The sequence below is a fragment of the Stegostoma tigrinum genome, chromosome 18 (genome assembly GCF_030684315.1).
Source record: "Stegostoma tigrinum isolate sSteTig4 chromosome 18, sSteTig4.hap1, whole genome shotgun sequence".
Classification (NCBI taxonomy): domain Eukaryota; kingdom Metazoa; phylum Chordata; class Chondrichthyes; order Orectolobiformes; family Stegostomatidae; genus Stegostoma; species Stegostoma tigrinum.
This window is the reverse complement of record NC_081371.1, coordinates 23,364,220-23,382,939: the sequence shown is the minus strand read 5'-3', so window position 1 is coordinate 23,382,939 and position 18,720 is coordinate 23,364,220. Positions and strand designations below refer to the sequence as shown.

General features: G+C 39.6%; 1 protein-coding gene across 3 annotated transcripts in view; it reads left to right on the top strand.

Moving 5' to 3' along the window:
• The window catches only part of ttc38 (tetratricopeptide repeat domain 38), a 54,251-nt gene that overhangs the window by 17,426 nt on the left and 18,105 nt on the right, over positions 1-18,720 (top strand). Inside the window, exons 3-8 of one of the 3 annotated variants that reach the window (XM_048549380.2) lie at positions 799-880; positions 2,485-2,656; positions 4,194-4,367; positions 8,615-8,690; positions 11,460-11,579; positions 14,331-14,390. In XM_048549380.2, the coding sequence (XP_048405337.1) occupies positions 799-880; positions 2,485-2,656; positions 4,194-4,367; positions 8,615-8,690; positions 11,460-11,579; positions 14,331-14,390 (684 nt within the window). Of the gene's footprint in view, positions 1-798; positions 881-2,101; positions 2,209-2,484; positions 2,657-4,193; positions 4,368-8,614; positions 8,691-11,459; positions 11,580-14,330; positions 14,391-18,720 lie in introns of those variants that run through there. The other 2 variants (XM_048549382.2, XM_048549381.2) reach the window with 2 other exon arrangements.

The window sequence follows — 18,720 nt, the reverse complement described above, 5'->3', positions numbered from 1 at the left end:
ATTCATTCATTGATTCAAGTTGCTTTTGAAGAAAGTGTGATCAGTTACTACAGTGCATCTTGCACGTGATACATACTGTTGTTACTGTATGTCAGTAATGCAGGGAGTGAATGTTGAAGGGTGATAGAGTGCCAGTCAACTGGACAGCTTTATCCTGGATGCTATCAGGCTTCTTCAGTGTTGGAACTGCACCAATCCAGGTGAATAAAGGAAATACCATCATATTCCTGAATTGTGCACCCCCCATGTACAACTTATTGAAGGAACACTTGTTTACGTAGGCCCTGTCCAAAATAACAATAAGTCCAACCAAGAACTGATTATGCAGTGATTCCACAAACACTAGAATATTATGATCCCGATCTAGCCTAATATTAACTGTTGTGCCACAGAAATACTGATGTCCATGGTTAGTATGAACATAGAACATAGAACATAGAAAAGTACAGCACAGTACAGGCCCTTTGGCCCACGATGTTGTGCCGTGGAATAATCCTAATCCAAAAATAAGATAACCTAACCTACATTCCCCTCAATTCACTGCTGTCCATGTGCATGTCCAGCAGTCGCTTAAATGTCACTAATGACTCTGCTTCCACGACTACCACTGGCAAAGTATTCCATGCGCTCACAACTCTCTGGGTGAAGAACCTCCCTCTGACATTTCCTTTATACCTTCCTCCTAACACCTTAAAACTATGACCCCTCGTGGCAGTCAATCCTGCCCTGGGGAAAGGTCTCTGGCTATCGATTATAAATAAGTTTATATAAATAAGTTTTTCACCACTTATTCCACAGTGGGTGTCTTGGACTAATGACCCGAGTCTCGGAGGAATTGAGGGTTGTAAAACTCAGTTGCAAGCTGCAGATCCAGATTTTGGTAAGAAAAAAATTCATTTACTTTACCCGGTAAGGCCCAAGCTTTTTGAGAGAGATTGTGATTATGGGGTGAAAACTTTAATGAAGACATTACAAGGTGATCCAGTGAGTAAATATTAAAATTGTTTAATACAGCATCTGAATGTCACAAAGACTTAAAACAATAGATCTGGTTGAAGTAATTAGCTTTTTAAAAGTCTGAAGATTGGCAAGGTCTCTTCACTTTGTGTCTCTAAATTTGTCAAATTTCATAAGGTTTTCCTTCTGAACTATACAAACTGAACTCCAGGCTTGGATTCTTACCAGGAAAGCCTTCTGTCAGGAGTTGAGGAACAGAATACTTAAATGTCCCACTTTAAAGCTCATATAATTCACAATCAAACATACAGCCATTGAATCTCCCCATGAAAAACAACATTCTACCATCTCAAATACTAGTTAATCTGTTAAGGTACACAAATCAAAGACACAATCCAAAAGCCTATACAAAGCAATAATTCCTATAGGTTTCTCATAAGGCTGTTAATTAAACAAAACCACAGTCATGAAAAGAACTCCTGTTGAGCTAAATCCATTATAGTTATTGGAACCCAGTCATCTTGTACATAATGAGATTACATTATACAGCTTAAAAAAACATCTACAAAGTGCAATGCACTGGATAATTGTAGTTCCCTGCCTAGCTGTTCAGAAACCTGTTTCTTTTTTAAACATTCACTGGAGTTTCAGTCAAAAATATTGGCCAACAATTCAGTGTTTTTTAGAATCTGAGAAGATCTCATTAAATCACTTTAAAGATCTCTTTAAAACTTTAAAGCACTGTGAACCTCAAACCACTCTGTTCAAATTACCATTTAAATTTGATTCAACACTGTCGAACACAGAAAAAGTAACATACTCAAATGCATGGGAATGTTCAGAGAATCCTGTTCAATAGTCATGTGGCTTTTGCAGGTAGAATCCTATGATCAAACACTACATTCAAACATACATAAATCATTAAAAAGATTGATTGCATCATTTAAAGTTGGTACGCTTTTAAACCTTTCTGTGGAAAAGTTCCTTGCCTCCAATACTGATTTTCCCTAAATTTCATGAATCAACTTACTGGGCCTGATTCCCACAGTACTCAGGCAGTAAGCCAATTTGACAAAAATGCTGATGTCAGGGCAAATTAGTTTTGTTATAGCCGCTTAATTGGTGACTCCAACTTCACATTACAGGAGTCTTAGGTTACAAGATGTCTTGGTTCCTGCCTCAAGGAAAATAGTGTCCATCAGGAATCAACTGATAACTAGGCCCATGGCTGAGCATTTAACAAGAAAGACTGTGAAGTTGAACTTTATTCCTTTATTTCTCCAGCTTTGCATTCTATATTTTGGCTTTAACTTCTGTGTTTTACGATGGCATTGGAGAGTGGTTACACTATAAAACACTTTTTACTGTATTTTGTAACAAAATACATGTGACAATAAATAACTCAAATCAAAGTATAAAATTGCTGCTTTGCACGTCTCCAATTTGGGCCTCCTGACGTGCATTCAATTAGTTTTGGGGAGCACAATATCTAATCCTTTGTCCTCCTATTCCTTCTCTCTCTTTCAGTAATGGGGCAAGTGCTAATAAATGGAATAGAACTGATTGGTACAGGGAACTCTATTCGGCTGGATAAAGATCTGGATACTGCAGTCAAGAAGATGGTTGGACTTGCAAAGACACAAGGGATCACTGAACGGGAACGTCTTCATGTAGAAGCATTGGATCTGTTTTCAAAAGGGTAAGAAAAGTTATGTAAGGTATGATTTCAATTTTAAGTGCACATGACTACTAGTTATTAGTGCTCGTTTTTTTATTGGTCTAGTCATTCAAAAGGCTAATCAGCTTTGCATAGAAAGTGATTTTCATAAAGTAGCATAATTTATAACATTGCTGCCCACTTTCCATTCGTCCTTCGACAAGAAAAACACTTGACCAGGGGTGAGGGGTGTTGTTGAATGACCAAGCCTGGCTCCTGTGTTCCTATTCTCTTCCTTACGTTAACGGCCGCCTCTATTCACCATCCACTGTGACATAAATTTGAATTTATAACATCAGCATCAGGCAATTTTCCACAGGCAGTGCAACCATCATAAAAATAAAATAGTTATGAAATATTCAGTCTACAACATATTAAGTTTTATTTTAGGCAATTCAGTAAATCCTTTTGCATTTTGTTAAAGGGTAATCACATAGAGATGAATATGATGTGAATAAAATATGATTTAAAATAGCCTCAGCAGCTGTTCCTGCAAAGTTACACTTAGAAAGTGAAAAGTTACTACATACTAACAGAAGTGTCCTATTGTCTTGATGTAAATCTGGACCCCCGCCGGGGTCTCTCGATCCTGCAATCGGTCAAAGATCACTCGCAGTCTGTCTGGCTGCTTGAAACTTTGCTCTTTATTTTCTTCAATCGGCCGGGTACAGATCATCCAGAATCACAGAAGTTGAGCACTTCCGTACTTCTTGGAGGAGCTGCCCATCATAGGTTAATACAAAGACATTTTATACTTTTCTTAAAGCAGAGTACATGGCGTGATCGCATAGTGTTTTCAACGCATTTCCAATCAGTACATGATGTTGCCTCATTGACAGTTACCTAATCCAGTAGTATTAACTGGTAAACAACTCGTGTCACAACACTTAGGTTAGTGACTTGTCCCACCATATAGCGCCATAACATTTGCTACTCAAAGTCAGCTAAAATGGTTAGTATTGCATTATCTTAGCATTACAACGTTATTTATGCTGCAGCCCTAGCAGCATGCGAGGTTCCCAGGCTAAAAGAGCAGATCTAGCAGAATTTACAGTTCCCACAGTTCCCAGGCTAGAAGCTATTTTGCTGCCAACTTGCACAGCAGCCATTTTGTGCCTGTACCCAAATTACAGACTCACATTATCATTTGTTATCAATTATAATAGAGACTGATAGATGAAGCGGTATTTAAGTGGTTGGTCCCTGTAGGCCAATAATTGCTGAAGTAAAATATTCTTGAGCTTCAATCATTGTTTAATTATTGTTCAGTGAGAAATGTTACCAGCTGGAAAGTTGTTGCAAGTTTCTGCTCCATGTTGGGAAAATTAATATGGATAAAACTGCATTTCTTAATGTTTTACACAGTGAAGTATTTAGGACAATATTTGCGAAAATTAGTGCATTTGTCAAGTTTTAAGTGAGATATTGTTATCTGATTCAAACTGTATTTAATATGTTGAATTCTTCAAGGTAAAAAGTTGTAATGATGTTCATGCTTACCTTCTTTCGAATTCTTTAGGGATTTTCCAAAGGCGTGTAAGCTGTGGGAAGATATCTTGTTGTATCAGCCAACTGATATCTTGGCATTGAAGCTGGCTCATGATACTTACTTTTATATGGGTTTGGCACAACAGTTAAGAGACTGTCTTGCACGGGCTGTTGCTCATTGGACACCACAAATGCCGCTTTATGGGTATGTATTCCATCATTTGTCAGAAAGTATCATCAAAAATATTCTGGCAGAATTGTTTTTTGGGAATTACTCATCCTTGTGCATTGATCTTACTGGGAGAAAGGTTGTGGATATATATCCAACATCTTGAGGCTGGATTTGAAATTCAGTAACTCATGGTTCCCAGAGCTAGGTAGTCTTTTAATTAACCTTGTTGTTCCACAGCGGTCATCAGTACTAACGCAAAGAAGTCAACCAATCAAACCATCACATGTAAGATAATAAAGTGTGAAGCTGGATGAACACAGCAGGCCAAGCAGCATCTTAGGAGCACAAAAGCTGACATATCAGGCCTAGACCCACATGTAGTCCATTAAAGTTGTTTACAAATGCACAAAGTTATAACCATCTGTACTCTAACTGATGGTTCATCTTCAACTTCTTAATGATTTTGGGTTATCTTCAGACTCTAAAACATAAAAGCAAAGTTCAGCTGATGCTGGAAATTTGAAAATGAACAAAAAGTGCTAGAAGCATTCAGGCAACATTTGTAAAGAAAGAACACTACAGAATTATTGTTGCAGCTATCACAAAAGTTGACTTGAAGTACCAACTTCTCCTTCCTTCCTCACAGACACTCTGACCCACTGATTTTTTTCCTTCAGACTCTTGCCTCTTTCCATTCGTCCCTTGACAGGAAAAACACTTAGTCAGGGGTGAGTGGTGTTGTTGAATGACCCAGCCCTGTCCCTGTGTTCCTATTCTCTTCCTTCACATTAATGGCTGCCTCTATTCACCATCCACTATGACATAAATTTGAATTTTGTTTCAACTGAAATAGATATTTCTTTTATTCATCTGAAAACCCTTTTTGGCTGGAATGGTAATCATAGTCATACTTGTTGTTACTATGAAACGCAAGGTGTTCAAGTAACCACCTGAACTAACTGACACCTCCAATTAGTTCACTTTTTCAAAAATGCAGTAAGTGGGAACAATTTCATTTGAAAATGGTTTTCTCGCTTTCTAATGCTAAATAACAAAAAGGACAATTTCATCTTGTAAATATTCCATTCTTGCTACTAATGCCAGAGGAAATAGTAGAGGCAAGTACAATTTCACCATTTAAAATACATTTGAATCGTGCATGGATTGGAAAGGTTCAGAGAGACATGAGCCAAACACAAGGAAATGGGACCAGTTCAGTTTAGGAAACCTGGTCAGCATGGACAAGGTGGACTGAAGGGTCTGTTTTCATGCGTAGACCGCTTTAACTTGTGTCACAGGATGGATCTTTGTGGCATTTTTGTCTCTTATTGTCAAAAATAATTAAATTGATGCTCAAGGGGTGTCTGCAGGCAAGCACCAAAATTGCACAATCACTCAAGGTTTGGTAAAGTGGATATGTTGCCATTTCATGAGAAACCTACTAGGAGATTTTGTTGCAATTATTCCTCCTTTGATGCTCCTATGCACTAGACCTTGAGGGATGTGATGGCCAGACTCACTGGTGTGTATGTTCTCAAATGGCTCTTGAAAACACATAAAAGAAAACTGCAAGCTATCAGGAATTTTGGCAAGTTCAAACTATTGTAAACATAGCGGATGGTTCAAGATTCCATGCCACCTGTGAACATGTGAACCACAACAGTAATCCATATTTATAAAGTGCCCTTAACATAGGTCTCAAGGAATTTTCGCAGGAAAGTTATAAGACAAAATTTGATAAGTAACATATGGATGTACTAGGTCAAGTGAGCAAAACAGGACTTGTTGTGTAGTAGCGTATAGCCAGCAGAGTTTTCAGTGACATCAGATTTTTGGAGAGTAGAATGTTGGAGGCAGGCTGAAAGTGCATTAGATTAGCCAAGTCCACAGGTAAAAATAGCATGGATAAATGTTCTAGATGTGAGTGAACTGAGGGGGTATGAAAGTAACGTTAGGAAATAGAGATGGGCAATTTTACTGACGGCAGAGATATGTGATCAGATGTTCACCTTAGGTCAAATACACCACAAAGTTTGGGAACAGCCTTGTTCAAGTTCTGTAGTGTAGTGGCAAACAGCGATGGATAGAGTCAATATCTTGAACATAGGATCAGCTGAAGTTCTATTCTGTAATCATGATCCTGATATCAGGAGTATTTCCGGGTCCAGACCTTTGACCTATAGAGACTACTTAGTAGCCAGGGTGTGCGCTCACAAATTAAACCAGCAGTGGAAGTGCACAGTTCACAAGAGAATAGCAATTTAGGTGTTATTTAGGGGTGTGGTTTCAATGATCAAAGTTGTAAGCACTGAAATGCTCTTCCTATACTTCTGCATCTCTCCAACAATTTCTTGAATTGCTCCCTTAAATATAACTCTTTGACCAGGGTTTTGATCCAATAATAATGTTTCCTTATGTTGCTTGATATCGAGTTTTGTTTTGTAATATTACTATGAAGTATCTTGGTAGGTTTACATAATCACAGAATTGTTACAGTGCAGGTGTGCCCATTCAGCCCTTCATGAACACCATGACTAGATGCTATTCACCCCAACACTACACATTATTTTTACTTAAATAATTATCTAGTGCCTGCTTGAGTGCCTCAGTTGAACCTGCCTCCATCATATTTCATGGCAATTCATTCGGAACTATTTGCTGCATGAAAAATTTCCTTCTCACATCACATCTACTTTTGCACGAATGTCATATACAGTTTCAGCATTATTACCTGCTTTTTGCTCTATGCCACCTTTAATAAAGCTAAAGATTCCTTACAGTTTATTAACAGCTGTCTGCACCTGTCCTGCCACCTCTAATAACTTATGCAATTGGACAATGAGATTTCTCTACTCCTGTTTAACCTTTAGCATAGTACCCTTTCTCTTATACTGTTTCTCCGTATTCTTTCTACCAGATTGGATCACTCATACTTCTCCACATTGAACTTCATGTGCCACCACTTAGCCAACTCCAACTCAATGTCCTTTTGAAGTTCTACACTGCCCCCCCCCCACACTTCAGAATTCTCCTAAGTGTTTACCATCCACAGACTTGAAAATTGTCCCCTGCACTCCAACATTTACATTATTAATTATAATCAGGAAAAAAATGTCCCAATGCTGAATCCTGGGGAGCCCCCACTCCAAACCTGAAAGCCTAAAAATTATGCATTCCCCATTAGTAACAGTTTTCTATCACAACCAATTTTGTTTCCACTTTATTCCCTTTTACTTTAGGAATTACAACTTTCCTCACAAGTATGTTGTATAGCACTATGTCAAATGCTTTTTGGAAGTCCATGCATAACCACATAAACAGCATTACCCTCATCAGAGATCTCTGTTATATATTCCAAGAATTCCAAGGTTGTTAAACAGGATTATCTCTAAGAAATCCATGCTGACTTTCCATGTTTATTACACATTTGTTCATGTGACTTTTAATTTTATCCAAATTATGGATAATTATGTTTCCCACTATTGAAGTTAAACTGATTGGTCTGTAATTTCTTGCAATCTTGTTTGAACAAAAGCAGAACGTTTGCAATTCTCCAGTCCATTGGTACCAGCCACTGTGTCCAGGGAAGACTAGAAGGTTATGGCCAATGCCCCTACAATTTCCACTTTCATTTACTTATAATTTCCTTGGATACATCTCTTCTGTTCTGAGGTGACTTGTCAACAGTTAGGTACTAAAACCTAATTGACAGCCCCTCCTTCTCAATTGTGAACACTTGTGGTGGCTGAGTTTGCCCCTATTGTCACCATGGCCTGGGCAACATCTGCTTCTTTAGAGATATAGATGCAAAGTACTCATTTAATATCTCAACAAACCCACTGCCTCTATGTGTAAATTTCCTTTTTATTCCCTAATTTGCTGTCCTCTTTTTACAACCCCTGCGCTATTTATATACCTACGAACTTCGGGATTATCTTTTCTGTCTGCTAGGATATGCTATTACATATTTTTCACTTCCACTTCTGAATATTTAATATTCATATACTTGTTAAAGATGTATATAACTTATTGTGCATGTGTGTTTCAAATATATTGAGATACATCTTGAATTTATTGAAGTGGAAAACAGATATTAGTGAACTAGTCATCTGCTTTACCTTTCACCTAATTTCTGTTTGCATCAGCATTTCCATTTACCGCATGCATTGCTTGAAGCAAGCTGGAAAGTAACCATGTTAGAGCAGATTAATAGTTTATTAAAAGTCAGCAATAAAGGCCACTGACTTTCATTAATAACCTTCTGTCCTCAACTTCTTTAGTTACTTGAAAGGGATGTACTCTTTTGGGCTGGTGGAGACAAACTTTTACGACCTGGCAGAGAAAACTGCCATGGAGGTAAGTGATAACTAAAATATTTGATAGAGATAAGAGAACAGAGGGTTCTTTACTTTAAACAGCCACAGCATATTCATCACATTGGTTTTGAAATGTTGTGGTAAAACTGGTTCACTCTGTTCCATGCAAAGAGTAATTTAGAATCATAGAACCCCTACAGTGTGGAAACAGGCCATTTGGCCCAACAAGTCCACACTGCCTCTCCGAAGAGCATCCCACCCAGACCGCCAATTTCCCATGCCTAACCCACTCAACCTAAACAACTTTGGGCAATTTAGCATGGCCAGTCCACCTACCCTGCACATCTTTGGACTGTTGGATGACACCCACGCACACACGGGGAGAATGTGCAAGTTCCACACAGACAGTCACCCGAGGCTGGTGCTGTGAGGCAGCAGTGCTAACCACTGAGGCACCGTGCTGTCCTAAGCAAGAAAGCTCCATCCTTATCAATCCACAAACCTGTCACTGTAACAAAAGAGCACCATTGTTTCTGCCCAGCTTCGAACAGGGGACCTTTCATGTGTAAGGTGAACATGATGACCACAGTACAGAAACGTGACTATGGCACAGAAGAAGAAGATTTCTCTAGTGCAAATTCCTAACATAATAGACAGCAACTTTGACCTGATTCAGAAAGTTCTGGAGAACTGTGCATGTACTAACCAGTACGCCATCAGAAGAGTTATAAGTGGTTGGACAGTCAGAGATAGTAGGAATGAACGAGTTTGGATGACCCGTAATGAGGAAAGAGGGATGTAAGTTTGAGAAATGATGTTCATGCAAATTTAAAGGGCATTCCTTTCATCCCTTTTAATGATGTAAGCTTTGTTTTCAAATGGTCTGATCTACTTGCTTACACTAGTTGGACTCGTTTTACACCAATAATGAAACATGGTTTATCATGAGATGTGGTTTATTATTGCTGAAACACAAGATAGATATATATACAATTTTACAAAACCCATCTTTCCCTCTAATATCCCAAGTAACCTTGCAGTTCTTAAATGTCCATGTCCACATACTGGTTTAAAATCGGCTTTGGAAGTGAAAGGTGTTAAAAAGCTTATACTACTCCAATTACAAATGGTCAAACTGGAGTTGAGACTGCTTTTCTTGCTCCCATGGCTCCTGCTTCTTGGTCCTGATGTTCTTTGGTGTTTGTGTGTTGTGAGTGGCTTCTTTTAACTAGCTACCTGGGTCATTTCTGAGTACAGTGGCTTAGTAGTAGTTTGATGTAACAGTGTAATTAGCATAATCTACTTACTCAGTGTAAATTGGGTTTCTGTCTCAGGAGAGGTGTTACTAAAGCCAGAATTGTTTATTGTAATTTTCCTATTGACTGATCCAATCCTGGGGGAACTGAGCTGTCTCAAAAACAGTTTATTGAAACTCAGATCTATTAATCCACCTGAAACTTTGTAGCATTGTCTCATCAACAACCCATTTGGTAAAGTTTTTGAGAAGATTTGTAGCTCAGGTTGCAGATGAGGTTGTAGACTCAATGGCTCGACAGCAAGTCTGCAACCTAACCCATTCACTAGGCGGTTAAGGTGAATGGCTTGCATCCCTGTTCATTATGAACAGGTATGTAACATACCTGTTCATCATACCTGTTGAACATACTTGTTCGATTTGACAGTGAATTCTGCAAGCTTCCTGGCTTAATATCTCCGTTGCACAGTCTCAGTAACAGCTATTCAAGAAAATCAATCAAGGTAACTGGTTTGTGCATCTGTCTCTCTGATTTGATCCAATTCCCAGTGCACAGCTCAATTGATTGGCCTTCCCATATGCCATTCATATTGCCAATGTTGTTTTCAGTATTTCAAAAGATCTGTTATTTTATTTACAGGATACATTCCACTACCTACAAGGATGTGAAATTTGAATAAACATTCCTACAGTAAATTGAAAGCTGATTAATTTAAATGGTAAATCACAGAATTGGTATGATGCAGAAGGAGACCATTTGGCCCATTGTGTTTGGACTGGTTCTATTACCAAGTGTCAATCTCTTGCCTTTTCTCTGTATCTTTGCTCACTTTTCAAACAATCATCCAGTGCCCTCTTGAATGTCTTACCTGAAACTGCCTCTACCACATCTCCAGACAGTGCTTTTCATACCCTAGCAACTCACTATGTGAAAAAGACTTCTCTCACATTACTGTTGCTTATTTTTCACTTCACTTTAATGATGCTGTTTAATAAAAAGCTTTCCTTCTCAAGAATTCCCTCTAAACAAAAATCACAATAGAAGTATGTCTGGAAACTGCAGGAAGTAAGTATATGGCATTTTAATGTAAGTACATAAATGGAACATTTTTCATACCTATTTAAGCAAAAGAGATGCAGAAAGCTTGGTCTCTGCAAGGAGCTCTGCCTGGATATATCGTTTGTTGTACATTGGTTTTGGAATGGCTTTCTTTCACCTCTCTGCTTCCTAAGTTTATGCTCACCTTTTTGCCTTTTTACCTAAGGGGACAAAATGGGCTTGTGGCGATGGTGCACTACCCCAGCCCCTTTGTGGCAGGAGACAGACTGCAGATTTTATAGTAATACAGAATATGTAAGGTTGACCTGGGAGTGACAGCACCTTTCCTAGTTCATGCATCAAGTGTACTCCCATAGCACTCAAAAATGTTTGTAAGATAGAGCTCCAAGTGTAATTGTCTCTCTCCAGTTTAGAGGTGTGACATTTTTATGACATTTTATTCCATAATGTAAATTTTGTCTTCCTTTATCTGGTTTCTTTTCTCACTTTGTCAGGGCTTGGCTCTGAACCCACACGATGCCTGGTCTGCACATTCCTTGGCACATGTGTATGAGATGCGTGCAGATGTAAACAATGGACTAAAGTTTATGAAAGAGACAGAAAACAACTGGAAGGTAAACCCAAGAAAATCAAGAATGTGTGGTTCCTGACCGAGACCCGTGAGAAGACATAAATTAGGACAGCAGCCGGTACAGCAACACAGAGAGCCATGGGAATTAATTCCACTCATTTCTGATATGCTATAGGAGGGAAAACTTGCTAGCAGATGGAGACACAGTTGGGAAGTAGGTTTCTCATCATCTTTTTCAATCTTAATTGCTGGTGAGTTGGAGAAAATGGAGGGAAGGAATCTTGTTCCCACATTTGCTTTTTTTTCCAAAAATGTTAAATAATTGAATTCATAGGGTCAGATTGAGTGACAGCATCTGTTTATGTGATATCTGTTATTAGTCCAATAATTAACAGGAATAGTTGAGAAACAGATAATCTGAGATTAACTCAATGAGTCGTGAAGAATAACTGCTAGAAACCTAGGGGTTCAAAGAAACAAAGAAACCTACAGCACAGGAACAGGCCCTTCGGCCCTCCAAGCCTGCGCTGATCAAGATCCTTTGTCTAAACTGTCATCTATTTTCTAACGGTCTGTGTCTATTTGCTCCCTGCCCATCCATGTACCTGTCCAAATATATCTTAAAAGACGCTAATGTGTCTGCGTCTACCACCTCCGCTAGCAACATATTCCAGGTGCCCACCACCCTCTATGTAAAGAACTTTCCACCCATATCTCCCTTAAACTTTCCTCCTCTCACTTTGAACTCATGACCTCTAGTAATTGAGTCCCCCACTCTGGGAAAAAGCTTTTTGCTATCCACCCTGTCTATACCCCTCATGATTTTGTAGACCTCAATCAGGTCCCCCCTCAATCTCCGTCTTTCTAATGAAAATAATCCTAATCTACTCAACCTCTCTTCATAGCTAGCACCCTCCATACCAGACAACATCCTGGTGAACCTCCTCTGCACCCTCTCCAAAGCATCCACATCCTTTTGGTAATGTGGCGACCAGAACTGTACACAGTACTCAAAATGTGGGCAAACCAAAGTCCTATACAACTGCAACATGACATGCCAACTCTTGTACTCAATACGCCGCCCAATGAAGGAAAGCATGCCATATACCTTCTTGACCACCCTATTGACCTGCGTTGTCACCTTCAGGGAACAATGAACCTGAACACCCAGATCTCTCTGTTCATCCATTTACCCCAGGACTTTTCCATTTACTGTATAGTTCACCCTTGAATTTGATCTTCCAAAATGCATCACCTCGCATTTAACATAGAACATAGAACAGTACAGCACAGAACAGGCTCTTCAGCCCACGATGTTTGCTCTTCCAAAATGCATCACCTCGCATTTTCAGGTATGTAGTTCCTTCAAAGTTGCATCACAGGTAGACAGGATGGTTAAGCAGGTGTTTGGCATATTTGCTTTCATCACGCAAACCAGTGAGTATAGGAGTTGTGACGTCATTGTTGAGGTTGTACAGAACATTGGTCAATATTTTCTTAACCCTGTCCAATTTAATAATTCTCTTCCCATAGTAGGCCACTTTTGGAATACAGTGTACAGATCTGGTTGCCCTGCTATGGGAAGAGAATTATTAAATTGGACGGGGTTAAGAAAATATTTACCAGGATGTTGCCCGGACTACAGGGTTTTTGCAATAAGAAGAAGCTGGATAGACTGTGACTTTTTGAGCGCAGGAGGATGAGGGATGGCCTTTTAGAGGTTTATAAAAATCATGAACGCATAGTAAGTAGAATAGCAAAGATCTTTTCCCTAGGGTGGGGGGAGTTCAATACTAGGGGCATGAGGGACAACATTTTCACACAGAGGATGGTTTACATGTGGAACAAACTGCCAGAGGAATTGGTAGATGCAGGTACAGTTACAACATTTAAAAGTCATTTGGATTGAGACGTGAATAGTAAAGGCTGAGGGGGATATGGCCCGAATGCAGGCAAGTGGGACTAGTTTAGTTGGGAAACTTGATAGGCATGAACATGTTGGACTGGAGGGTCTATTTCCATATTGTACGACACTGAAGTGTTGCCAGGGTTGGAGGGTTTGAGTTATAGGGAGAGGTTGAATAGGCTGGGGCTATTTTCCCTGGAGTGTCAGAGGCTGAGGGGTAACCTTTTAGAGGTTTATAAAATCATGAGGGACATGGATGGGATAAATAGGCAAGGTCGTTACCCCAGAATGGGGGTGGAGTCCAAAACTAGAGGACATAGTTTTGAGGTGAGGGGGGAAGATATAACAGGGACCTAAGGGGCAACTTTTTCACGCAGAGGGTGATGCATATATGAAATGAATTGCCAGATGAAGTGGTGGAAGCTAGTGTAATTGCAACATTTAAAAGACATCTGGATGGGTATATGAATAGGAAAGGGTTGGAAGGATATGGGCCAATGCCAGCAAATGGGACTGGATTTATATAGGATGTGTGGTCAGCATGGGCAAGTTGGACCGAAGCGTCTGTTTCCATGCTGTATGTCTGTATAACTCTATAACTCTATGAATCTACTAAGGTAGCTGGAAGGTTTGCTACCAGGGCAATGGACAATGGAGAATGGTATATAAATGCCAAATACTGCAGATGTTGGAAATCTGAAATAAAAACAGAAGCAGCAGTTCTGGAGGTAGAAAGAAAATTAATGTTTTGAGTCTGTTATGACTCTTCATCAGAACATTTCTTAGTTGGGAAATGATGGCCTGTCTGTTATGACGAAATAGTGATAAGGGCTAAACATAACATATTACTGAAATATTTTCACAATTGCCTTTTTGATCCATTCACAGGATTCTGATATGCTCGCCTGTCATAATTACTGGCACTGGGCACTATACCATATTGAAAAGGTTTGTAGGTGATTTGGACACTTGCTGCTTCCTATGTTTGTATTTATGTGCTAATTGTCATGCCTTCTTTAGCTGTTTTATTAATGATCTCCCCCCCCCCACTCCCCACCAGAAGGTCAGAAGTGGAAAGGTCGCTGATGATTGCACAACATTCAGCACCATTTATGACTCCTCAGATACTGAAGCAGTCCATGCCAAAATTCAGAAGACCTGGACAATATCCATACTTGGGCTGAAAAGTGGCAAATAACATTTGCACCACACTAGTATGAGGCATGAATATCTCCAGCAAGAGAGAATCTCACTGTTACTGCTTGACATTTAAAAGTATTTAAGTACTGAATTCCCTACCATCAATATCCTAGGGTTACCACTAACCAGGAACTGAACTGGACTAGTCAAATAATGGTCTGCGGCTATAAGAGCAAGTAAGAGGTTAGGAATTCTGCTCAAGTAATTCATCTCCTGAATCCACAAAGTCTGCCAACATGTGCAAAGCAGGATAAATCAGGATGGAATACTTCTCCACCCCCCCCCACACACACACACACACACACACACACACACACACTCATCAGACCTCACCTACCAAACTCATGACCATCTCCATCTAGAAGGACAGATTAGTGGATACATGAGAACACCACCACCTGCAAGATCCTGTTCAAAGCAAGCTGTGCTTGGAAATATATTGCTGTACCTTCAGCACCACTGGGTAAACATCCTTATAAGACAATACGACATAGGAGTGGAAGTAAGGCCATTCGGCCCATCAAGTCCACTCCGCCATTTAAATCATGGCTGATGGGCATTTCAACTCCACTTCCCTGCACTCTCCCCGTAGCCCTTGATTCCTTTTGAGATCAAGAATTTGTCGATCTCTGCCTTGAAGGCGTCCAACGTCCCAGCCTCCACTGCACTCTGTGGCAATGAATTCCACAAACCCACCACTCTCTGGCTGAAGAAGTGTTATCTCATTTCAGTTTTAAATTTACCCCCCTCTAATTTTAAGGCTGTGCCCATGGGTCCTAGTCTCCCCGCCTAACGGAAACAACTTCCTAGCGTCCACCCCTTCTAAGCCATACATTATCTTGTAAGTTTCTATTAGATTTCCCCTCAACCTTCTAAACTCTAATGAGTACAATCCCAGGATCGTTAGCCGTTCATCATACGTTAAACCTACCATTCCAGGGATCATCCATGTGAATCTCCACTGGACACGCTCCAGGGCTAGTATGTCCTTCCTGAGGTGTGGGGCCCAAAATTGGACACAGTATTCTAAATGGGGCCTAACTAGAGCTTTATAAAGCCTCAGAAGCACATCACTGCTTTTATATTCCAACCCTCTTGAGATAAACGACAACATTACTTTCACTTTCTTAATTACGGACTCTACCTGCAAGTTAACCTTTAGAGAATCCTGGACCAACACTCGCAGATCCCTTTGCAGTTCTGATTTGCAAATTTTCTCACCGTTTAGAAAATAGTCCATGCCTGTATACTTTTTTCCAAAGTGCAAAACCTCACATTTACTCACATTGAATTTCATCAGCCGTTTCCTGGACCATTCTCCTAAACTGTCTAAATCTTTCTGCAGCTTCCCCACCTCCTCAGTACTACCTGCCTGTCCACCTATCTTCGTATCATCGGCAAATGTCACCAGAATGCCCCCAGTCCCTTCATCCAGATCATTTATATATATATATATATATATGTAATATAATATATATATCCAGGCGTTCCCTTTCTAACAGCATTGTAGGTCTAACTACCGCAAGTGAACTGCAGCAATTCAAATCGCAGCTCACCACCACTTTCTGAAGAACAACTACGTGTGGGCAATAAATGCTGGTCTAGTCAGTTAATTCTACATTGAATTAATGACTTAAAATAAACGTTAACATCCACAGCCTCACTCTCCAGTATAAATACATTGCTGCCCAGTTGGAATAAAGGATACTGTACTTTCTGCATGTTGGATTGTATATCAGTGAAGTTTATATATTAATGACAGACGCAGCATTGATCTAACTGTTTGAAAATATCTTGGTGACCTGGATAATGTTCAGATTTAGGCTGGGTCAGAAGGAGATTGGGTCATGCAGTGGATTCTGCTAAATAGAATGTGAAATAAGTTGAAGCATGCTTAATTGTTTGCTTAATGCAGTGGTTGTGCTTGAACAGTGTCACCTTGGGACAGAGTCATTAGAACATTTTTGTTAGTGTTCCCACAAGGAATCCAATGTGCATGACTTGGCGCTCGCCATTTTGAAGGCTGGTATGGGGAAAGGTTTGAGAGATATTAAAGAGGTCAGCGACAAGAGCAATCACCACATTAAGGCTCTATTCAGCCTCCAATTTGAGATTGCCCTTATTTGGAGTGGGCAGCTGCTCTATGGACTCTCCTGTAGAAGTCTTGACTTTAGATCAGACCATATTTGAATTGCACGCCTGCTGGAGTATCGGCACTGTGTGTGCTGGAATGGAATATGCAGTCCCAAAGATTCATAAAACCAAGTGGAGAAGATGTTTCAACATGAGGTTTTCAAAAAGAATCAGAAATGTTGCCTGTGTAATCACTGTCGAGCCACTCTCCTGGTTCTGATTTGTGTGGAAATGGCATGTCCTCAGGGTTTGAACTCCAAGCTCTTTTAAACAAACATATGAAGAGGAGCCAATTTGACATAAAAGCTGAATAAACAATATGCTGCTTATTGATGCCAAGCCTGCTGTTTATGTAATCATTTCCAGCTTCTCTGACTGGGCCAGCATTTACTGCCCATCCCTAAGTCCTTGAGAACGTGCTGGTTTACAACCTTTCTGAACCTCTTTAGTGCATATAGTCTATGTATAATCATATAGTTCTGTAGGATAGTGTGTAGTTTGGAGAAGAATTTGCAGGTGGTAATGTTCCAATATGTTCACTGTTCTTCGAGGTGGTAAAGGTTGTGGATTGGAAGTTGCTGTTGAAGGAGTCTTCATAAATTTCTGCAGTGCATCTTGTAGATAAGTACACACTGCTGACACTGCACATTGTTGACTGAGGGAGCGAATGTTGCAGCTTAACAGGTTGCATTATCCTAGAGTGTGTCAAGCTTCTTGACTTGTCAGAGTTGCACTCATCCAAGATAGTGGACTGTATTCTACCAGAGTCTTGATTTGTGCCTATTCAATGGTGAACAGGCTTTGAGAATTCAAGAAGTAAGTTACTTGTCACAGAATTCTCAGCCTTTCCTTCATATTAAAAGCAATGTAGCTTATTGAAGACTGGAAAAGACTGTGGGAATCCAGCTTGCTCATTCAAATGTATGTTGATTTAGAAGGTCAGTTTTACTTGATGATAAGTTTTCAGACCCTTGTCCATTGGCAGAGGTCCATGTGCACAAAGTGGAGACAAATATTAACTTTCTAGCTATTGATTACAATGGATAGAAAGATATAAGCAAAATACCTTTCGTGTTGTGATCACTGTCAGCTGACTCCAAAATCCTCCTGCAGAGCAGGGAAAAAATAGGGTTTCACAAAGGTTAACATGATTTCTTGGGTCACAGGCTTTTGTTGGCATTATAAGATTTGAATGTTCCCCTGCATATTAGCCTTTGTAACTTATACTACAAAGACTGGATTGCTGTTAAGACAGATGTTTATGAACAACCTGATACTATTTATACTGCCATAACATATCAAGAGTTACACATAGACTGGGTACTATGCTTTCTGTTGCTCCTGTTACAATAATAATAGCAGTAACACCTATCATAAGTGAAGTAGATTCAAATATATTGGAATGTCATACATCGTAATGTTGTCTATATGTCTTGATGCTACATACAAACATTGGAACCTGCAGCACCATTCAGTATAATGACGGTAGATTGTCTAACTCAGTGCCCTGTCTCTGCTTTCTCCCCATAACCTTTGATCCCTTTAGCCCTCAGAATTATATCTAGTTTCCTGTTGAAAATTTCTAATGCTTTTTAACTCAATCAGTTTCCGTGGCAGAGAATTCCAAAAGCTCACCACTCTCTAATCTGAGTGACCAAGCCCATAAACAACCTGTCTAGTCTGGAATTAATACAACAGTACAAAGGTTAATGTATTTAATGAAATTCATCAAAACAAAATGAATTTGTGCCATTCTGCAGCAGTAGATGCAGATTGTTCCATATTCATAAACGAGTGACTAAAACACTATCAAGTACATGCAGCTCTCATAAAGGGGCATAAGAAATGGAAATGCTGCACTGGTAAAATATATTCTCCAAAGTTGAATTTTAATTGTGTTCATGAAACCTAGTCGTTGAACAAAATTCATCCTGCAAATGAATTG